General features: G+C 56.6%; 1 protein-coding gene across 1 annotated transcript; it reads right to left on the bottom strand.

The window, feature by feature from the left end:
• Positions 1 to 20,017: 20,017 nt before the first annotated feature.
• LOC124672369 (probable disease resistance protein At5g45490) lies at positions 20,018 to 21,439 on the bottom strand. Its single transcript, XM_047208606.1, has one exon. It carries the CDS (start codon positions 21,437 to 21,439, stop codon positions 20,018 to 20,020), a length of 1,422 nt encoding a protein of 473 aa, XP_047064562.1.
• Positions 21,440 to 23,579: the final 2,140 nt, after the last annotated feature.

Here is a 23,579-nt window from a genome sequence, read left to right as displayed (position 1 = left end):
AGCCCGGAGGAGGCACCTCGGGCGCCGGAGATGGCCGCGCCGACACCCCTGGAGCCGACTATGGGGGAGCCGGCCGGCAGGAGCCGGCAAGGGACGAGCCGGCGCGCACGGAGGGCGCCGACTCGCGCGCGTTGGTGAGGACGGAACCCCAACGCGCGTCACCGCAAGGCCCGCACGTGGCCAAGGGCGCACTTCTTCTTCGAGTGCCGTCCGCCTCCGACTCCAGCCTCGGCTCGCTGCCACCATGGAGCAGGCGTGGCTCCGCGCCGACTCCTACGAGGTGACCAGCCGGAGGGGGAACCCCGGCCAAGCATCGGTGGAGATGTTCTTCTCCAGCCCGCAGCCAATCTCAAGGCCGGGGCAACCGAGGCCGCGGCTAACGTCGCCAAGGTGGAGGAAGCCGGCAAGGTAAGCTTCGACTGTCTTTGATCCGATCAGTATCCCGGTGAGCCCTCCGAGGCATGGGCCGGCTGCTTGGAGCCGGCACGGGTTTCGCCCGATTGACTAACTTTTTCTTTTTTCTTAGGCCGTGGCGGATCGGCGCACCGCTCCGTACAACCGCGCCGTGACCCACTACCACAAGGCCAAGCTGGACCGGGCCGACTTGGCCCGCGAGCTGGAAGCCGCCAAGGGTAAGCTCTATGCTTCTTTCGACTTGATGTCTTGTTTTCTTTCTAATCTTAGTTGGCTGACATTTCTTCTCGCCGCCTCGCAGCTTGAAGCCGCCAAGGTCCCGCAGCTGGAGTCGGATCTCCGAGCCGCTCGCGACCGCTGCGCCGTGAGCGAGGAGGCGGGGCCGATCCGCCGCCCGCAAGCTTAAGCCGGCCGACCAGGAGCCGACGCGGTCGCGCCCGCTCGGAGCGTAACCACCTCACCGAGCTCAACTCCCTCAGACGGCGGAGAAGGAGAAGGTGGATGATCTGAGCCGGCGGCCGGACGGAGGTGGAGAAGCGCGGCTTGCGCCGCAGAGGAGGTCACCGCCAAGTCCACAGAGCCGACGGCTACCGCCAAACGCCGGACCGACGATTTTGGCGCGCTTGATCGCGGCTTGGCGGGTGAGTGCATCTTTATGTTCCTTTCCCTTGCCGGCTTCTCGGCCGTCGGCTGTCGGCTTAGGGCTGCGGCCGGCGGCAGAAACTTGATTTTTCGATATTCTCCTTCTTCGGGCCGGGGCAGCCGGTCTTGCTGGCCGCCGCGCCGGTTTTTTCTTTCTTCACTTCGAAATCTCCATCTTCGGGCTGGGGGCAGTCGGTTCTTGCCGGCTGCCGCCAGTGCTTACTTTAGAGCTTCGGAATCTCCATCTTCGGGCTGGGGGCAGCTCGAGTTCTTGCCGGCTGCCGCCAGTGCCTACTTTAGGACTTCGAAAATTTGCATTTTTCAGACTTATTTCGGTTTTGACAGCCTCCCCGACATGTTTCTTCTTCGCAGCGGCCTTCCCGGAGACGCAGGAGGCGGCTTTGACAGCCGTTGGCGTCGCGCGCGACTCCGTGGAGGCGGGAGACCGGCGAAGGCAGCTCGGAGTATTTCTCCATGGAGGATCACCCGGCGTCCATGGGTGCCCGCATCGAGCCCATCACCAAGCTCGGCCGGGAGCTTTCCGGAAGGCGGCCGAAGAGCCGGTGCCCATGCCGTGGCTCCGAAGAGGCGGTGCCGCAAGATATCTCCGGCCTCATCTCGCGATGGAGCGGGCGCCGGACCGTTTCCTCGATCGGAAGGAGTCGGCCACGCGCGCCGGTGCCGACATGGCGCTCGTCCTTCGTCCTCTCCCCGGTACAACGAGGTGGACCCGGGGCAGCTTGAGTTCCGGCGAGCCGGCGTGGAGGACAAGCTCCCAGCCGATCTCAAGGCCGCCCGCCTTGCTCGAGCCGCACTATCGCCGCAGTTCGTCGACAAGACCCTCTTCGTCCGCGGACCCGAAGCCTCCTCCGTCCGATGGAGAGTACATGGACGATGAGGAGGCGGAGGACGTGCTCGAGGACGACCCGGCAGCCGGCTCCACTGATGCCCCTCCGGCTTAGATTTCCTGCTTTTCAGTTATTCTTTTGCCAAGACAATTTATTAAATCCCCGGGATGCCGGGTGCAGATGTAAGACAATGTTATTATCCTTTTATTAAGGCACACTTTTAATGTGTTTGTTAATCATTTGTGTACCGAGTTGCTTTCTTTCGACTCGTTCGCTTTTTCCCGTCCGCCCCACTCTTTGGCTGTGCCCTTGCCGGTCGTACGTCCGACTTGCGATCCGTCGCCGGATCAAGAGCGGGCCGCCGGGTGAGGCCGACGATATTTCAGTCGAACGAGCTGAATTCGGCAATCCGGCACTTTTATGAAAGGTTGCAAGTCAACTCGCTTTTACTCTTTCCCTTAGTCGTTTTCGCGTGCCGGCTCCCTAGGCCTTACTCCCGCCACCGGACAGCCGGCAAGTTGCGGTCCCGTAGCTGGATCGGAAGCCGGCTGTCGGAAACCGGATCACGTTACTGAGCCGACCGCGTGAGAGGGTTCAAGCCAATTGGCGAAAACAAGGTAAAGTATGCGAAAAACTTGTCGGAAACGGCGCTCTTGGCGCGTGCTTTTCATAGCTTACAAAAGGGATACAAGGGATACATACATTCCTGTTCTCATGTGTAAAATGGGCGGAGTAACCTGACATTCCGTGGACGTTTAGTCTCCTCGTCAGCCTTGTCCCGGCTTGTTTTTCTTAGCCTCTTGGGCATCTATGAGATAGTAGGAATCATTGCCTATCGCCTTGCTCACGATGAAGGGACCCTCCCATGGGGATGCTAGTTTATGCCGTCCGCACGTCCGTTGGATCAGCCGGAGCACTAGGTCTCCTTCTCGGAATACTAAGGTCTTGACCTTCCGGCCGTGGTAGCGACGGAGGCTTTGCTGATATACGGTTGACCCGGACTCGGCCATCAGCCGGACCTCTTCAACCAGGTCGACTCCATCTTCGCGAGCTTCTTTGGCTTCAGCTCTTGTGTAGAGCTTGATTCTTGGCGCGTCGTGCTCGATATCAGTCGGCAGGATGGCTTCGGCCCCGTATACGAGGAAGAAGGGTGTGAACCCGACTGAGCGGTTTGGCGTCGTGCGCAGGCTCCATAGCACACTGGGCAGCTCTTCAATCCAGCAGCCGGCTGAGCGCTCAAGCGGCTCCACCAGCCGGGACCGGATGCCGGCTAGGATCAAGCCATTAGCCTTCTCCACTTGGCCGTTGGTTTCCGGGTGCGCCACGGACGATAGGTCCATCCGGATCCCCATTTCTCCGCAGTAGCGTTTGAAGATGCCCTCGGCGAAGTTGCTGCCATTGTCGGTGATGATGCTATGCGGGTAGCCATATCTCACGATTATTTCCTTGAGGAATGTGACGGCTGTGGAGCCGTCCAGCCTTCTTGATTGGCTTGGCTTCGATCCACTTAGTGAACTTGTCAATCATCACCAAGAGATGAGTCATGCCGCCTCGGGCTGTTTTGAATGGGCCCACCATATCCAAGCCCCATACGGCAAATGGCCAGGTAATGGGGATGGTCTTCAAGGCGGAAGCCGGCGTATTCCTTTGCTTGGCGAAGCGTTGGCAGCCGTTACACTTCTTCACCAGCTTCTTCGCGTCTCCGAGCGCAGCCGGCCGAGAAAAACCGTGCCGAAGGCTTTGGCCACTATGGCTCGGGAGGAGGCGTGGTGGCCGCACTCACCCCGATGGATTTCCCTTAGGAGTTCAATCCCTTCAGCCGGCTCGACACACCGCGCGGAGCACCCCACTTACGCTGCGTTTGTACGGACTCGTGGTTGATGATTGTATAGGCCTTGGCCCTTCTCTCAACCTGCCCGGCCTGGACTCTGTCCTCGAGGCGAGCACACCGTCGGTGAGGTAGGAGAGGAATTCTTGTGCCCATGAAGGTACGCATCTTATCTCGAATACGCCGACCAACGTGGTCTCCCGCGTGGGAGCTTCCGGCTTCGACCGCATGGTCGCCGGGTTCGGCTTGCTAGCCGGCGGGTTCGGCTTGCTAGCCCCCGAGTGTGGCGATGAAGCCCCCGGGTTGGACTGAGAAGTCCCCGGGTTCGGCATGGTAGCCGGCGGGTTCGGCTTGTTAGCCCCCGACTTGGGCGATGAAGCCCCCGGGTTCGTGCCGAGCAGCCCCGGGTCAGCCGGCACGAATATTGAATCCGAATCCGGTGGATCGTACGATGGACGGCTTCTTGATAACCGCCAAGGCGATGCCCGGCGGAATGGCTTGCCGGGTTGAGCCAATCTTGGACAAGGCGTCGACCGCCTCGTTGTTTGCTCGTGGCACATGGTGGAACTCGCAGCCGTCGAAGAAGCCGGATAGCTCGCCGGACATGGAAGCGGTATGAGGCCATGTTGGCGTCCTTCGCGTCCCGGCCGCCGGATGCGTTGCTGTATGACCAAGTCGGAGTCGCCGAAGCAAAGTATGCGACGCACGCCAATCTCCTTGGCCAGCTTCACCCATGTATGAGCGCTCATACTCCGCCACATTGTTGGATGCGGCGAAGTGGATCCGCAGGACGTAGTCCGGGCCGGTCTCCCTTGGGAGAGGTGATGACGATGCCGGCTCCCAAGCCGTTGCGCATCTTCGAGCCGTCGAAGTGCATCTTCCAACGTGTGGAATCCGACAGTGCGGCAGTACGCATCTCAGCTCAGCCAACAAAGAAGTCCGCGAGGATCTCGCGACTTGATGGTCGTGCGTGGCTCGTAGAGGATGGTGTGGGCGGCTAGCTCCAGGGCCCACTTGGCAACCCGGCCGTTGGCATCCTTGCCGCCGATGATTTCCGCGCAGGCGCTCGTGGCAACCACCCGGATGGGATGTTCTTGGAAGTAATGCTTGAGCTTCTTGGTTGCCATGTAGACACCGTAGGTGACCTTCCGGTAGTGGGGGTAGTTTTGCTTCGATCGGGAGAGCACTTCGCCGAGGTAGTAGACCGGGCGCTGGACCAGCCTGTTCTCCTGTTTTCGGCTTCTTTGCGCTCCACCACCGAGACAACGCTAACCACTCGGTTGGTGGCTGCGATGTACAACAACGATCGGCTCCATTGAACCCGGCGTTGCGAGGATTGGCGCGGTTGAGAGCACGCGCTTTAAGTCACGGAAGGCTTCATCCGCCTGCGGTGACCAGACGAACTTGTCCGCCTTCCTCATCAACTGATATAGGGGCAGTGCCTTCTCCCCCAGCCGGCTGACGAAGCGGCTCAAGGAAGCCAGACAACCGCCGGCGAACTTCCGGACGTCCTTGAGGCACCGCGGCAGCTCCATCTTCTCAATGGCACCGATCTTCTCTGGGTTGGCTTCGATTCCTCGCCGAGAGACGAGGTAGCCCAGGAGTTGGCCGGCTGGCACGCCGAAAGTGCACTTGGCCGGGTTGAGCTTCATCCGGAATCTTCGCAGATTGGTGAAGGTTTCTCTCAGGTCATCAAGGAGGGCAGGCATCTCCTTGGTTTTTACAACGACATCATCCACATATGCGTGAACATTTCTGCCGATTTGATCCTGCAGACACTTTTGCATACACCTTTGGTAGGTGGCGCCTGCATTTTTCAAGCCGAATGGCATAGTCGTGTAGCAGTAAGCCCCGTACGGGGTAATGAACGAAGTCTTTATTTGATCATCCGGATTCAAGGGAATGCGGTGGTAGCTCGAATAGGCATCTAGAAAAGACAATAGTTCACAGCCGGCGAGTCGAGTCTATGACTTGATCTATGCGCGGTGGGGAAGGGGTCCTTCGGGCACGCCTTGTTCGAGGCTGGTGTAGTCGATACACATGCGCCGAGAGCCGTTCTTCTTCAAGACCAGGACCGGGTTCGCCAACCAGTCCGGGTGCAATACTTCCATGATGAAGCCGGCAGCTAGGAGCCGGGCGATTTCTTCACCGATGGCCTTCCTTCGTTCTTCGGCGAAGCGCCTGAGAGGCTGCTTCACCGGCTTGGCTTCAGGCCGGACGTGGAGGTGGTGCTCGGCCAACTCCCTCGGCACACCCGGCATGTCTCTTGGAGTCCATGCGAAGATGTCCCGATTCTCACGGAGGAAGCTGGTGAGCTCGCTTTCCTATTTCTTGTTCAAGCCGGCACCGATGGTGACCGTACTTGTCCGGCTGTGCCGGGTCCAAGTAGGATCTTCTTGGTGTTGTCGGCCGGGCCGGAAGTGAGTCGTCCCGAGCCGGGTTGCCTCGCAGCCGGCATGTCCGTCTGCGCGGCCTTAGCGAGGGCAACGGCGTCGTGGATGAGCTGCTTCTCGGTGGCGATGACCGCGTCCCGGGCCATCTTGGAGCTCGCGTGGCGCAGTCCATGGAGCGGCGATAGTCGCCGGCTATGGTGATGACCCCCTTTGGGCCAGGCAGCTTCATCTTTAGGTACCCATAGTGGGGCACCGCCATGAACTTGGTCGTGGCCGGCCTGCCCGAGGAGCGCGTGGTAGGGACTCACGAGGTCCACCACCTCGAACTCGATTCTCTCGGTGCGGAAGTGGTCCGGCTTCCCGAACATCACCTCCAGCCGTGATCCGGCCGATCGGCCGGCGGCGGTGGCTCGGCACGATGCCATGGAAGACGGTGGGGGTGGGGCGCAACTCGGCCTCCTGGATGCCCGGCCTTGCGGGCGGTGTCGCGGTAGAGGATGTTGATGCTGCTGCCGCCGTCGATGAGGACGCGCGAGAATCGCACGCCGCGCCGAGTCGTGCCGATGGTGGGGTCGAGGAGCATGGCGTAGCTGCCCGGCTTCGGCAGGACAGCCGGTGTGTCGCGGCGATCGAATGTGATGGCCTGCTCGACCGGTTCAGGTACTCGGGGGACCGGCGGTATGACCGCGTTGACCTCGAGGGAACGGCTCGTGTGGCTCGTCTTGTCCTCGGGCTCGGAGGTGAAGATGATGTAGGTAGCATCTTCGGCCAGATATCGGCCATGGTGCACTTGGTTAGCCTCGTGGTGCTCGAGGTTGGCGTTCTCTGCGCCGCCTTGGCCACCCGGCCCGCCGGCTGGAGGGGGCGGGGGTGGAGGGGGGAGGGGTTCGCCGCTTGTCGGCCGCTTCATGAAGTGGCGGTCGCGGGTGGTGTGGTTGGAGGGGTTCTTGCCGCTGTGGTACTTGCACGGCGAGTCGAGCATCTCGCTCGAAGGTGTACTTCGGCTTCCATTGCCGGTCTGTTTGCTTCGGCGGCGGCTGCCGCCTGCCGCGTTGTCCGACACGGCTGCCACATGGGCGGAACCGTACCGGCGGTCCGGGCTGGTCGCCGTGACGCTTGCCGCGGTAGTTGTCCCGCCGGCTGCCATGCAAGCCGCCCTCGGCCGGCTTGTGCTCAGCCGGCTTGTTGTTGTCTCGTCTTGCCGGGGCTGGTGAAACGTCAGCCGGCGCCTTGCCGGCTTCCTCGGCCCAGCGCGTACTTGTCGGCAATGGCCATCAAGGCGGCCATCGTCTTGGGCTCGCCGCGGCGTAGCTTGTGCCACAGCGATGGTGTTGGGCCGGCAGCCTCCCATGAAGAAGCCGATGGCTTGCATCTCGTGCACGCCCTCGCAGGAGTTGCGCATCTCGCACCGCGCGCGTTAGGTACGCGCGATCCGTCTCGTCCGGGCCCCGCTTGCACATCTCGAGCTGTTGAGGGCGACCCGGCCGGCGATAGGTGCCGGTGAAGTTGCCGATGAAGGCGGCCTCGAAGTCCGGCCAGCCGTTTATGCTGCCGGCCGGCAGGTTGTTGAGCCACGTGCGGGCGGAGCCGAGCAGCATGAGGGGAGTAGCGCACAGCCCAGCGCTTGTTGCCCCGAGAGATGCCGACTGCGGTGGAGTAGTCCAGCAGCCAGTCCTCCGGCTTGGCGGTGCCGTCGTACTTGGGCGTGTCGCGCGGGAGTTGGAAGCCGTCGAGCACGGGCTCGTTGGCGATGCGGGGCCCAAAGCACTTGGGGCAAGCCGGCGCCTCCTCTTCCGCGATGCGGGATTCGATCAGCCGGTCGAGGCGATCTCTGGCGTCGGCAGGCTCGATGCGCGGGCCCGGCCGGGAGTGGGCCGGCTGGCGCAGCGCCGCCGGCTTCACGGAGCCGGCCGATGTGGGCGTCGAGGCTCGGAGTCTTGCTCCTGGTTCCTGCTTGGTGGGGCCCGGCCGCGGCTGCTGCCGCCGCCTGGTTGGTGGCTCGGCCGGCTCGGGGTTGCGCGCGTGGCGCGGGAGTCGCTGCGCCGGCTTGGTGCTGGGGAGGCGGATTCGGCCGTGTCCCTGGCATTGCCTGCGGCACCACGAGCGTGAGGAGCCCTAGGGTCTCGGGCGTACCTGGGGTCTTTCGACTGCCTGTTGGCAGCCTTCACCAAATCAGCCACCCGCGCGGTCTGGCGGCGTAGCTCTTCGCCTTCGAGGCGGTGCAGCTCTTCTGCGGCGGCTTCGGCCGCGAGCATGTTCTTGTCGGGGGTGTTGTAGATGGGCAGCTCCATGGATGGAGCCGGCTCGTCCGCGCCGTCGCGGTCGATCTCGGCGCCTAGGTCGCGGCCTCTGCGGCGGATCTCGCCGGCTCGACTGGGGTTGTCACCGCCTGGGGTGAGGCCGTGGGCGCGGTTGTACTCGCGCTGGGTGATGTCCCACTGGCGCTTAGCAGCAGCCAGCTCCTCGGTCTGTTTGAGGAGGAGCACGCGGTGCGCCTCCAGGTCTGCCTCGACGGCGGCGGCGTCGGTGCCGGCGCCGGTGGTGAGCGGGGTGCTCAGCTTTGCCCGGACTTGCTCCAGCCGGGACGGTGGTGGTGGCGCCTTTGGGCCCGAGCCGGAGGCGTTGGGGTCGACGTTGCGCTCCAGGTTGGGGCCGCGGGTGCGCGGGTTCTTGGAGGGGAGCTCCTCGCCAGCCATCATGACTTGCACGACGGCGGGGCTGGCGGGAACGCTGCAGCCGGCTCGCGGAGGAGGGCTGGCGCAGCGCAGCACCTGCCGCGGGTAGCGCGGCGGTGCGACGGTGGCGACGTAGACGTCGTGGCCGCCGAAGGAGATGACGCTGCCGCCGGCTGGGAAGGGCCGGTCGGCGAGCGGCCAGCGTTGTCGCGCGACGCGGTCGAGGGGGCCGAATCTCCGGATCAAGCCTGAAGCGACTCGCTCGCCGGTGGTGATGGTGAGGCCCGTCCGGATGAAGACACCGGCCGAGGATGCTGAAGGCCCCACGGTGGGCGCCAAATGTCGTGGTATCGTCACGGCATATGCCATAGGGTGGCTAGTCGAAGGGGCTCCTGAGAGATCTCACGGCGGTATCCGGAAGCGGGTATGGGCACGAGCGACACGGCGACGTACCCAGGTTCGAGGCCCTCCGATGGAGGTAAAACCTCTACTCCTGCTAGAGTGTATAAGATGTCACACAGTACAATGGTGCTCCTAGAGCTGTGTCCGGCTGGCCCTGAGAGGCTAAGGGAGACGATGGTCTCTCTCACAGGGCAGCTCTGTTGGTAGGTGAAAGCAATAAGTGATCGATCCTCTCTGCACGAGAGGGGGTAGTGCGGCTTATATAGGCACCGGCACTTTACATATAAGACCCTATAGTCTACTAGCCGGCTTGGCCGGCTTCGGCTTCCGCTCCTTCCCGAGGCGGTGACGTCAGGAGCCGTTGAGGCGTCATGGCTCTGTCCCATCCGGCTGCCTTGGTCGGCGGTATGGAGAGGAAGTGTCCCTGTCGCCGTCGGCCACCGTAGCCTCGTACGGCGCGTCGTAAGCCATGATGGCCTGTCCGGCGCGTGGCACTATTGCTCCACGGTGCCCCGCGCTTTACGGAAGATGAAGTCGGCGTGGACTTTGGGAACCCGGATCACCAACCCGGTTCCTTCCGGTGCAAGACTCGCCAGCCTCGAGTCGGTCCGAGGTACTGGACCCCGGTCGGATATGGCTTGTAGAAGCCGGCCCAGCTACAGCATTGGCGGCCGTAGCCGGGCCGACTAGGACCTAGAGCCAGCCGGCTTCCGAACCAGCCGGCCACGGCGCCAGCCGGCTGCTCCTCAGCCGGCCTTTGCCGCGAGCCGGCCAGTGGCCAGCCGGCTGCTCCGCGTCCATTGCCCTACCCGGGGTCTTCCCCCCGACAATATGGGCCCCCGAGCTTCAAGTGCTTGGTGGTTCAAGTAGAGAATGAGAAGGACACCCAAGTTTGGGTGGATGTTGCTTTCTGGGCACACAACCTTTGCGAGGATCATCATGTCCTCTCCATTAAGTCTTGTAAAATCACCTCGTGCCTGCAAAATATTAGCAATAACATAGTACAAATAGCAGGGCACTCAATACAGTTCCCCTGGGGGAGTGTGCTAGATATGCTCACCCTAGAAAAATACATGCTAGGTGAGGGGTTCAAAGTAAAGCATGCATAGCGGTTGGCGGTGGTGCTATTCTCAAAGCCAAAGTGGTTGCACCACTCATCTAGAGTCAAGTCATACTCACGGTTCATCAAACGGAAGGATATCCGGTCGACTCCGGGTTGATTATCCTCAGAGTTGTAGTACTAGTTCATAGTGTGCTTCAGGGTGCTGAGGAACTCGAGTGTCAAGCGGCGGTAGGTGGCAGCCTCCTGAAAAGAAAAGTCAAGCAAATCAACATTGTTGCAAAGAATATTGAAATCATTGCGTAGGCCTAGTTGGTTCAGAATATGGGGGCATGCCCATTTTATCGACTTGATCTCGCGGTCCTTGAGACGGTTGAAACGGTTGAGATGACGACGGTCTTCGAACTCGATACCGAGCAAAGCGGGTGTGTCTTCAACAGGTAGTGCAGCATGTGCAGCCACAGCGCGCGAGCGGCTCCTTGCGTTCATCTAAAAATATTTATTAGGAAAAGTATCTTAAGCACAAGTGCACAACTAAAAATATATAGTAGGCGTCTTGCACCTCCTGCTCGCGTAGCCACTCCGCCTTCTTCTCGGTGTCGTGGCGGGTGTTCTCCCCCAGCAGCGGTCACCGTGCCCAGGGCTATGTTGGGGACAAAGTCGCTAGCCATCAGCGTGGGGGCAGCCATCTCGAGCTTCGCATCGAGGGCGGGATGTTGTCGTCCTCCGCGTAGTCGGCGGGTCCGAACCGTGGCGTCGGGGGCGGGGTGCTTGAGCTCGATCCCTTGGTGAAGGTGAGGCGACGAGACGCGCTGGAGCTCGACGCTTCCAGGTCGCAGGAGCTCGAGCGGCGCGGCGGCGGATCTCGTGACCTCGACGCCTCTAGTTCGAGGTAGTACTGCGACTCACGCCGCGCGAACGCGCGTGGCTGCTTCGGCCGCGTCGGAGGCCCGGCGTTGGTGCTCGAGCTCCTGGGCGGTGACCTTGTGCGCGGGGGCGGATCTAGCGCCGCCCACCCTCCCTCCGTCGCGGTCTCCTCGACCTCCGCCGGACACGATGGCGCTTGGGTTGCTCGTCTGCGGGAGCGAAACGGGCGGAGAGACGGATGGGGTTCTACCCCCATCTGCGGCCGCCGAACGCTATATATAGCGGCTGTCTACGGGTTTGGGATACGGCCTGGAAAATTTATCCGGGCCAGACCACCGATGCGGTGTCTGTCCTGGCCAAAAAAAGGACCAAAACCTAATATTGGCCCAACTTGTCATATGTGGGCCAATATGGAAGATCCGCTAGAGATGCTCTTAGGCATTGTTCCAATGCAAACTCCAAATGGTGACGAAATGACAACGTTCGCAATAAGTTTGGCCAGCAAAACAAAAGCTATGAAGATGATCTGATTCAATTGCTTTTGTTCCAATGTGAAGATGCTATCCTACCCGAGACGACGTATATATGCTCATCGATCGCTAGCTAGCTCTTCCTTTTTTCTTTATGCAGATGGATATTGCTTGCTTGTTGCTTTGTTAATTAAGCCTGCATTTACCTCAAAACAAATGCCGTTGTGGTTTGCATCCATAACCCAATTGATTACTACTGTACAAGCTAGAGAGATCAATGGCTAGAATCACTTGGTTTTCTGCTTGATTATATATTGAGTCTTGACAGCCCCGCAATAAATAAATATGTATTGAGTCTTGACACAGACACCACTGCAGTTCGTGCATGCCAGGATGCGTCTGCTGTGGTTCCAACCTGACGTAGTACGAATGCATGCTGCTGATCTTGCTTTTCTTTGTTTCTGTGGAGAGTTCCATTGTTGGCCGGTAGCAGCACTAAATCTTGTTGCATACTCGTTCCGCGGCTTTGGTTGTCTTGACACAGACACCAGCTCATGTGAGTTTGCCTTTGCAGGTGGATTAATTATCACATACTTTCACTCTTTCCCCTTTTCTTTTGATTTCTTTTCTCTCCAAAGAAGGAAAGGATTTATTCGACGATCTGATCATACCATTTGCATTCCTATTTCAAGAAGACAATGCATGGCGAGTCTTACTCTAAGACCCGTCGGTCCATATGCATGCACACAGACCCCCGACGTACGTGCATAGCTAGCTAGGTAGCCTCAGCTCCAACGGCGGCAGGCCGGCGGCGATGGGAGGATTCACGCCTCCGATCCCGCAGGATGACAGCGACTGGGAGATCCGCGTGGCGGTGCTGCTCAGCCTCTTCCTCCAGATGATCCTCATCTTCGTCGGCCCCGTCCGCAAGCGCTCCTCCTCCCCGGTGCCCCGCTTCCTCGTCTGGTCATGCTACCTCCTCGCCGACTGGGTCGCCGACCTCGCCCTCGGCCTCCTCCTCAACAACATGGGCAACATCGGCGGCAAGTCCAGCTCCTCCTCCAGCATCTCCCAGCTTCACGCCGTCGGCCTCAAGCGCGGCCCCTCCGCTGCCGTCTCCAACGCCGACGGTAGCAGCAGCCCCATCATCTTCGCCTTCTGGACGCCGTTCCTGCTGCTGCACCTGGGCGGTCCTGACACCATCACCGCCTACTCCCTCGAGGACAACGAGCTGTGGCTCCGCCACCTCATCGGCCTCCTCTTCGAGCTCTTCTCCGCCTCCGTCATCTTCTTCTGCTCCCTCAAGGGCAACCCCATGATCCCCGCCACCGTCCTCATGTTCGTCGTCGGCATCATCAAGTACGGCGAGCGCACCTACTCGCTCTACTCCGGCAGCGTCGACGGCTTCCGCGAGAACATCCTCGACCCCCCTGACCCGGGCCCAAACTACGCCAAGCTCATGACCGAGTACGACGCCAAGGAGCAGGCCGGGCTGGACGTCGCGATCGTCATCTCCGGCGCCGATAGCGAGGCCAAGAAAGCCCTGGCCGCCCTGGAGCAAGGCGAGGCCACGCGCCTGCTGGAGAGGAGCACCACCCTGGAGGCGCAGGCGTACGACTTCTTCCTCATCTTCCGCCGCCTCTTCGTCAACCTCATCCTCAGCTACAAGGAGCGCAAGATCAGCCAGGCCTACTTCCTCGGGCGCGCCGACGTCACCAACACGCCGGCCAGGGCGTTCCAGGTCATCGAGGTGGAGCTCAACTTCATCTACGACATGGTGTACACCAAGGCGCCCGTCGCACACAGCAAGGCCGGCTGCGTCCTCCGCTTCGTCGCCTCCGCCTGCCTCGTCTCCTCCCTGCTCATCTTCTTCTTCCACCGCGACAAGGGCGGCATCCTGCGGGTCGACGTCGCCATCACCTACGCGCTGCTCCTCGGAGGCCTGGCGCTCGACGCGGCCGCGCTCGCCATGCTCCTCTCCTCCCACCGGATGCTCGTCCTCCTCGAGAAGACGAGGCGGCTGGCGTGGCTCGCGACCGCCGTCAGGAACGTGCGCCCCCAGCTGCGGCGCTGGTCGGAGAGGACATCGCAGCTGAACCTCGTCAGCTACTGCCTGGGCAAGCCGGACACCCCCACTTCCGGTGGAGTCCTTCGGCGCCGCCTCGGCGGGCCGCTGGTGGTTCGGGCGCTCGCCAGGGTCGCCGAGATGCTGCGCGTGAGGGAGATCTTCGACGACTTCTTCTTCATCCGGCGGGAGCCCATCTCCTGCCGGCAGGGTCAGGGCGACAGCCAGGTTCAGCAGAAGGGCCCCCTCCTTGAATTCGTGTTTAATGGGCTCAAGGCGAGGGCCGTCAAAGCCAATGAAGAAGAACGTGAGCGGCAGCTGGTGAGCGAGAACACGACGGTCACGACCAAGGAGAAGGACGTGAATTACGAAGCCATTAAAAAGGGGGTGTGCCTATGTCTCAGTTGACTGAGATTTTCTTAAGTCTCAGTCAACTCAGAAAAGTGCAACTGCGGTTCAAAGAAATGTGCAACTGGGTTCAGTTGCACATTTCTGTCAGAAAAGTGCAATTGCACTTTTTTAACAGAAAAGTGCAACTCAAAGCACATTTTTGTAATTGACTTAGACTTAAGAAAATCTCAGTTGACTGAGACATAGCAAAACCGTTAAAAAGGCGTGCGCCTGCCGCGGCGAGGGAGTTCTCGAGCATCTTGGCGATCGGATCAAGGAGAAACTGAAGCAATCGACACGAGAAGCCGCAGGCGAGGACGAGCATGACGCGGTGATAGAAAAGAAGGTGAATGAGAAGCTCGCCGTACTTAAGGGCAGCGTGAACGCCGTGAAGAAAGAGTTCGACGACTCCCTGCTGCTGTGGCACATCGCGACGGACCTGTGCTGCCAACGGCTCGTGCTTACCGCGCCGACGGAGAGGGCGAGCGAAATGAAGCTGATCGCCGAGACCTTGTCGGAATACATGCTGTACCTGCTGATCAAGCAGCCGGAGATGCTGTCGGCGACGGCGGGCATCGGGCTGCTCCGCTATCGCGACACGTGCGCGGAGGCGAAGCGGTTCTTCGCGTCGGCGGCGGCGTGGGACCCCGACCACACCGACGCGCGGAGGATGCTGCTGAGCGTGAACACGACAGAGGAGCCGTCGGCGGTGAAGGGAGACAGGTGTAAGTCGGTGCTGTTCGACGGCGTGATCCTGGCCAAGGCGCTGAGGGATCTGGGAGAGGACCTCATGTGGGAGGTGGTGGCCAATGTGTGGGGGGAGATGCTCACGTACGCGGCGGGCAAGTGCCGTGGGAGCACGCACGTCCGGCAGCTCAGCCGCGGCGGCGAGCTCATCACCATGGTCTGGTTCCTCATGGCGCACATGGGCCTCGGCGACATGTACCGGATCCACGAGGGAGACGCCAAGGCCAAGCTCATCGTCCGTGACCAGTAACCATTGCTCTGTTTTTTTTCCCCTTTCCCGATCGGTTTCTGCTATTCAAACGTAATGTGTACTGCCTGAGTTTCTTTTATATGATCGTTGTGTGAATGTTTGTTTCCTCAGTGGTAGAGCAATTGACTGCAGATCAATAGGTCACCGGTTCGAACCCGGTTGGGCCCTCAATTAAATTTTTCGAAAATAAGCTGAAGTTGTTTCTTTCTGGAATATGACCCCATGGCAAACTTTTCTACTACTAGTCATATTTAGACGAAATGTTAAAGCGCACGCGGCTCATGTTTTGCAATAATTCAGATGCTTTTTTATTCAAAGGCGTTTAACAAATTTTATGATATATTTTGGTCGCATTTATAAAGTTAATATATTAGCAGATTTGTTGGAGCTCATTTGGCTTACATTTTGCAAAAGTTAGTCACTTTTTTTCGTTCAATGGTGTTTCACAAGTTTTTGTGATATTTTTCAGTGGCATATGTAAACTTTGTGTCACAACATTTCCTTTTTTTTTTTTTACTAAAGGGTCTACACTCTATACAACCATAGTTCTTATTGAAGAAATTGGACTCCAAATTACAACATTTCAACAAAACAACAAACAAATCCCACAAAGACACAATTCCACCAATGAGATGATCATAAGAAAAACTAGTAAAGCAAAACCTCTCATCGAGTCAAAAGTAGAAGTAATTAAACTTACATAGAAGCACACCGAATTTTACCATCTTAGTTGCAGGTGGAAAGACAGATCATCAACCTTCACAAAGCCTCCTACTCCCAAGATCCCAACCACGCGGAAATTCAAACATTTTTAGCTACAACTCGAAGAAGCTTTTGCGCCTCTCATTTTTACAAAACCGACCAAGCATCGAAGAGTTGAAAGATAAAAATAAGTCACATTAGTATGATCATTAGGCATGACAGAGGCGTTCGTTGAGGTGATACTAAAACCCATCTAGGGTTCTGTCCCCTAGCTGGCGACGCCACCGGTCCGCTCCATCTCCGGTGGCGGACTTGGAGGCATAGCTGACCACGGCCCCTCGTCGGCGAGAGGTTTTCGTTATTTGTTTATACTACAAGGATCCACGACTTACTAGAACACTCCCTATCATACTCCATAGATATTGTGACATGTGACAAAAAGATATACGATCAATGTTTTCCTTATCCCACAAAATGGACATACTTTTCCTATTTTGAGCCTCTCCTTTACCACATTATCTTCAGTAAGAATCCTATTATTAATCATTAAGTTGAAAAAAAGAGAACATGTCAGTAGTAGCCTAGTGGCAGGTTGCAGTGATGCTCCCTAACAAATGGAGTTTGAATTTCGTCGGGAGAAAATTTTCGGAATTCTTAGCAAAAGAGCGATTCTACTCCGTCCGATCCTAAAAAAGTGTTGGAAGGCATAGTCAAATCAAGTTTTACAATCAACCCCTTCTGATTTAGTGAAGCCCAAGACCATCTCTCCTCTCCGAATGAGCCTGTCTTCTACCTGGAGATCTGGCGATGGATCTGAGGTCGACGTCTGGAAGATGCTTGAGACCCCTGAGCTTGAGCCTGTCGGCGCCTGAGCCGTGCGCGGAGCACAAGCGTGGTGACGGCGGTGAACCGCGCAAAGAGAGCCGGCATGATGTAGCCCATCATGGCGCACACAGGTGAGGGAGCAGGCGTTGCGCTCGACGGGGGTGCGCGACACGAAGAAGAACATGTGGATCTTGTCGGATAGGTCTGCGTGCGGTCGTGCCTGGGCGGTGGCGGTGCGAACAGGGAGGATGCCCCCCTGGGGGGATGGGGTGCACGGGCATAGGCGGCGCTACGGCGGGGAAGGTCTGGAGGAGGATTTGGTGAGGGGGAGGAAGGAGACTCGCCCATGCTAACGACGGGGAGCGTGGGTTGACGAGTAAAAAAACACAAGGTTTCATTTTTTCGGATCCCATGGAGTATCTTATATTGACACATGGCTCCTCTCCTATTGTCCTTTTTTTACGAAGTAGACAAAAATTCGATCTTCAGTGGGGTTCTCATCCTCCAGATCGTCTTGTCAAGGAAAACAACTTGAAGAGTGATAACATATGCACAACGGGATTTAACTGAGAATTTGCCAGACTTTTTCTTAGAATCCAACTAATTCTATAAGGTTCTTCAGACAGGACATCATGCATGCAATTGTCTAAAGATTGTTCCACATATAATATATCTATATATATATATCTTCCAAATCTAATACATTTGAAATTTTCAAAGAAATCTTATATCTTGTTACATGTGGGTTAACGCTTAGATTATAAACCGGGGAAATATTTGACAAAGAATTTCATATTTCATCAACATATTTTACGAGAATCTAGTTTTATAGATATCAACCCTACTATCTTACAACAACTAATCATGCATACTAATATAGTAGACGAACATATTGCGTCTAAACACAACATAAATCGAGCACATCTACTCCAAACTCTATAACTAGAAACTCTATCAAGATTTGACAAAGAGAGGAGAATCACATAGGTGCAACCTGAGCAGCGACATTGGCGGAAGAGTGCAAGAGAGCCTCTTCTCTTCTCACACCTTAGTGGAAGTAGAAGAGGTTACCTTATAAACCACCCCAACTTTCTTCCAAATAGCAATGTAAAACTAAACTTTAGTTTCACTTCTCGCCATGTATTAATGAGCTAAGAGAAATTCAAAATTTATATTGAGCTATGGACTAAGATCTAAGACCAAATTCTAACATTTTCTTCTCTTGTAATCCATCTGTTCTAAGATGTTTTATTACAACTAATATACCTATATATTGGTTGTAATTACATCATAGAACAAACCAAACTTTGGTCCTTTTTCGCCTAACGTATTTAATGATGTTTACCATAAATGTTTTTTTATTTTTTCACCTATGTGGTGTATTGGATCCGTTGCAGGAATGGCCTGCGGCAAGGGGTTCCCCTCTCCCCTACCTATTATTCATCATGGCCGATGTTTTGCAGCGCCTGATCAGGGTTGCCTAGGACGAGGGTTCCCTCGCCCAGTCCCTCTCCCATAACACCCAATATCCGGTCCTTCAGTATGTGAACGACACCCACATTGTTTGCAGGGCCGACCCTGGTGCGGCCGCTTGCCTTGGGAAGGTGCTTGAGGATTTCACGGCTGCTACTAGTCTTGGCATCAACTTCCACAAGTCCTGCTTCGTTCGAATGCACGTCCCTCCCGACTCCACCAGTGCCATGGCTAATGTGCTTGGGTGCCCCATCTCCTCGTTCCCCTAGCCCTATCTCGGGTCCTCTCTCTCTCTCTCTCTCTCTCTCTCTCTCTCTCTCTCTCTCTCTCTCTCTCTCTCTCTCTCTCTCTCTCTCTCTCTCATAGAACTCCTTGCCTCGGCTTTTGCTCCCCTCATTCTCTTCTTCGATCGTCGTCTCTCTGTCTGGCGTGCTCACTTGTTGTCCTCTGGGGGGTAGGCTTGTTCTGTGTAATGCGGTTCTGAATACTCTCGCAACCTACTATATGTGCTCGTATTTGCTCTCGCAAGGTGTGCTATAAAGTATTGATAAAATGTGTCGTGCTTTCATTTGGACTGGGAAGGACTCATGTTCTGGTGCTCGTTATTTAATTTCTTGGGATAAAGTTTTGTTGTCTAAGCAGGAGGGTGGTTTCGGCATTAAGGATCTCCACCGGTAGAACATGTGCTTGCTGCTAAACTTCGTCCACAAACTACACCATTGTAACCCCTTCCTTGGAAGAGCCAGTTCTTTTCACATACATGTCGTGACTTAGGGGACTTCTCCCTATCCCCCTCGTTCCTCAAGCGGATCGTCCCGGAGTGCCTCCCGCTCTACCACACCATGACGAGGGTGATGGTGGTGTCCGGCTGCTCCACCTCCTTTTGGAACGACATGTGGCTGCATGGGGAACTACTGGCGAAGCGGTTCGCTGCGTTGTTCTCCCACTGTACCTCGTCCCCAGGCATCCGTGGCCACGGTGGCCACCCTCGGCCTCGACTTGCAGCCCCGCCTCATTGCGGCTGCAGAGGCGGAGTTCCAACTCGTCCACAGCACCACACTTCAAGCCGAACAGGACCAACGCCGCATGGACTCCCACGAGGCATACCGTATGCTCTCGCCGGTGCACCCCCCGACATTTCGTCTAGCAGATCCTCGGCCTTGCGCCTCCCTACGAAGTTGATGATCTTCGCCTACCTCGCCGACATTGACCGTCTGAGCATGCACGCCAACCTCTTCTTCAAGAGTTGTGTGCCCTCAGATGTGTGCGAAGCCTGCCCGTCGGTCGAGACCGGCAGACACCTGTTCTTCGACTACCCCTTTTTGGCGGTGATTTGGGCTGGATGTCCCAATCCCGGATGGGCGGTTCTCATTCTGGGACCTTCATGCACCTCTCCCCGTCCACGCTGATGTGTGGCGCGCCGGTGTCGCGGTGATACTCAGGGCCATCTGGAAGGCTCGGAGTGACTTGGTATTCAACACCAAAGCCTCTACGTCAAGGTCCATGCTTAGAAGGGTGTGTGACGACCTCACACTTTGGCGGTGGCGGTACAAGGTTGCTGGCCCGAGCGCCGCTGGACAGCTTAGGTCTTTCATCCTCTCTCATATCCAATGATCCGCTCGATGTATGAAAGTTTCATGCAACTTGAAATTACCAAAACTTTTTCCCCCCGAAGTTACTCAATGTCTCAATTGCACGTTATGAGAGAACTTCAAAGAATTGCTAGTTCAAATCTTTGGTGGCTGAAAAAATCAAATTAGGAGAAGCCTCTGCATGGTTGGTAAAACAAACATTACACAATCTCACTGCAAAAAAAAAACACTAGAAAAAACAAATACAAACTCCGTAATCAAGCGGCGAACAAAAGAAGAAAAAAAAAACCTCCATAGTAAACCAAGGGCCCGAGAAAAAGCACAGTCGACAGTAAAAAAAAACAAAAACTACAGCAAGAACCACGCAGAGTCTCTTAATTAACAGGCTGATTAGCCTCCGTAGCCTGAGTTGCAGGCTCGGTCTTGCTAGGCACAGTCTCATCCGGGAGAGCTTTATCCTCCGCCTTCGGTGGATCGTCGGGTTTGTGCTCCATCAAGGCGAAGCCCTTGGCCGCCTGGACGATGGCCACCGGCAGGCCTAGGCACTTGCCGACGATCTGCTCCTTTATCTGTTCCAGCTCCTTGTAAATCTCGTCTTCCTCTTTCTTCTCCTCCTTCTCGTCCTTGTCTTTCTCTTTCTCTTCCTTCTCCTTCTTGCTCTTTTTCTTGGCCTCTTTGTACTCCCGCTCGAAAAGCTTCCATCCCTCGGCGACGCCGAGGCCTGGTGGGCGGAACACGCGGCCGGTGCGCACCATGGTCCTGGCATCGTCCTCACTGCGACAGGTGACGAGCACCGCGCTCTTCCTCGCCTTGGGCAGGCCGTAGGCGAGCCGCTCGTACCACTCGCCCTTCTTAGGTGGCTGTAGCGTCAGGTTGCTGTACCAGCCGTTGCTGCCATCGTACGCCCTGATGTCGTCGAACACGATGAGGTACCCCGTCTTGTACAGCGTCACGTACAGGATGAAGAGCAGCACACCGATCTTGGATTTGCCCTTGTCTTCAGCAGCTGCCTTGACGACGTCGGCATTGTCGACGATGGCCTCGACCTTGGCGGTGTCGAGGCCGAGGTTGTCAAGCATCCGATAGAGGAGGTTGAACCTGTCCTCGTGGTCCGGCGGGCCGACGCAGACCCAGAGCCTGAGAGGGAAGGCGTCCTTGATCCTGTCGTGGACGAATACCTTCTGCGCCAGCGCCGTCTTGCCGCTGCCGTGGATCCCCGTGATGCCCGCCGCCCTGAACAGCAATTGATCCTCTTTGCCCTCCTCTTGGAGGCCGACGAGGGCGTCGACCACCTTGTCCGCCTCGTCGGCCCAGCCGTATATGCGGTCCTCGTCCACGTAGCTCGTCGTCCACTCGTAGAGCACCGTGTCTTCACCAGCTGCATCATGATCAGCAGCAGGAGCAGAGGTAGAAGGAGCGTCACCGAGGATGGTGATGGTCTGCTGCAGCAATGGCTCGACGGAGAAGTCCGGCGATCGGGACTTGAAAGGGTTGCAGTCGCTCACCGACGGCAGCGTCATCTTCTTGCTCTTGGCGTTGTCAGACTGCTGCGGCTGCTTGGACCGTGCCTTGCATTGCTGCAGCGCTTCGTCGATCTTGCGCAGTAGCTCGGGCAGCTCCTCCTTCTTCTCCACGTCCGGTGGCCGCGAGGTGATCTTGTCCTTGTTCGCCCTGAGGATGCGGAAGATGTGGTCGAGTTCCGTCCTGTGAAGCAGATCCCGGTCGTCCTCGTCGTCGAACGCCTGGAGCAGCTTCTCCAATTGAGGTTTCAGATCGTTCCCACTTTGCTGCGCCATGATTACCTCAGTGTATCTACCTGATAATCTCAGGCCTCAAATTATAGCTTCGATCGCCTTTAGCAGATCGACGGAGCCTGTTTTATAGCTGAATATTGAGATGCTTGCTCCCGTGGTAAGCAAAGCTAGATGCCACAAATGATTTTGATCCCCACGCTTTAGGATTGGAGAAGCTAGCTACAGATTTGCAAACTTTGGAATTTCTATCGAATAACTTTGTGAAGGTGTAACTAATAGGTGCAGTAGCACCCAAGCAATGAATCATGTTGTTCCCATACGCCTCGCCGATGAACGGCTTCACTCTATTCTCTTCTTCTCGTCAATCAAACATACTGTTTACAGTGCCATTTATAGGCTCACGCACGGCCGTGAGCCACTCACCCACTAACTCCACGCACTCCATGCACTACAACGGCCACAAACATATAACCATGTCAGCACGCCGGCCAAAAAGATGTTTCCAGCCGCGCGTCCCAAAGGCCTTTTTTGTCCCGCGCGGCTCAATACGGTGTCCGGCGTCCCGAGCCCGTCCCCGGTACACAGGGGACGCTCCGGGCACGCCGGACACAACGAAATGAGAGGCGAGGAGGGGCGGGCTCGACGAGTCAGCGGCTCGGATGCTCAACCACCGCCTACGTAGCGACAGTGCAGTTGCCGGGAAGCAGAACCGTCGCATTGGCAACCGCGTCGACCGACGCGCCAACCGCCGGAATGGAGCGCAGACTCCTCGGAAGAGCAACCACCGCTCTCTTCGACTTCTGCGTCGCCGTTCATCTGCGCTCAATAAGACCCGTACGTTGGCGCTTTTGGATCTTCAACCGGCCGCCATTCATCCAAGCTCCCATCCGACACCTCCAGCGACGATGAACTACATCTCGAAGCTTCCATCCGACACCTCCAGCGAGGGCAAGCCTGCTGGATGGTGCCATTGGTGGGACAGTACCCGGACGCCCAGCAGCGGCGACGATTCCCCGCCGCCAGTTGACAGCGCGGAGGAATGGCTGGGCGTGGAGGAGGACGCGGAGGAGGAAGGGTCAGAGGAGGCGGCGGCGGCCCGTACGAAGGCGGAGGCGGACGCGAAAGCGAAGGCCAAGTCCAAGACGCAGCCGGCGAACACCGGCGACGACGAGGAGGACACTAGTTCCTCCGACGCGTCGGCTGACACCGCCTTTTCGAAAGAGGTGACGAGCAGGAAGCGCCACCATGATGACGACGACGAGGCGGGGCCATCATCGAAGAAGAAGAAGTAGTTTAAAATAATTTATATGTAATTTAATTATGTTTTTTCGAAGTTTTATATGTAATTTGTTTATGTTGAACCGAATTTGAATATTAGTAAAGAGTTTTCTTCTATCTATTTAAATTATTTTTAGTGTTTGGGGCGACGTTTGGGGGACGCGATTGGGGGCGACGTCCCCCAATCACAGCACGAACAAAACACATCCCCCAAACGCTCGATCCGGCGCGGTTTAGGGAACGATTTAGGGGATACGACTGGAGATGGTCTCAACTCAAGGGCATGCACGTGCTAGCTAACAAACTCCATTAAATTAAACTAGCTAACAACTTGGTCCTGGTCTCACGCACGAACAGAGCTTCCCTGCACCGACCCAGGCCATGCCGCCGTTTCTCCAACCACGACCACACGCCCCGGCAACGGCGAGCTAGCACACTGATCGGACGCACGGACGTCCATTGCCCCTAACTACGTGAAGAGTAAAACCAAAACTAAATGCAAATACATGAATCTAGATTAAGAGGATAACATACTCTATTTACCGAAAATGGTGACATTTATACTCAGATCTTTTTTTTCTGCGGAATAAAATGTGGGGATGGCAATGGGCTACTTTCCCCGCAAATCCATGGGAAATTCATCTATAAAGAGACGGGTATGTGAAATTTTGATCACCGCTATCTAAAATGGGAATGAAGATTAAAATGTCTCTCCATCCCGTTCCCCGCAATGCCCGTTATACTTGTATATACATATAAATCGATACATTTTTATATGGAGTATGCTATAATATTGTGTCTAGTGTAGTATATTTCAATAATATAGTATATGTTACTAATTAGTTCTCATTTACCAGGTACATATTATAAAGTTGGTTGTTTTTATGTGTAAATCAAGTAAGAT

The sequence above is a fragment of the Lolium rigidum genome, chromosome 7 (assembly GCF_022539505.1).
Source record: "Lolium rigidum isolate FL_2022 chromosome 7, APGP_CSIRO_Lrig_0.1, whole genome shotgun sequence".
Taxonomy (NCBI): domain Eukaryota; kingdom Viridiplantae; phylum Streptophyta; class Magnoliopsida; order Poales; family Poaceae; genus Lolium; species Lolium rigidum.
This window is presented reverse-complemented; position numbering and strand designations above follow the sequence as displayed.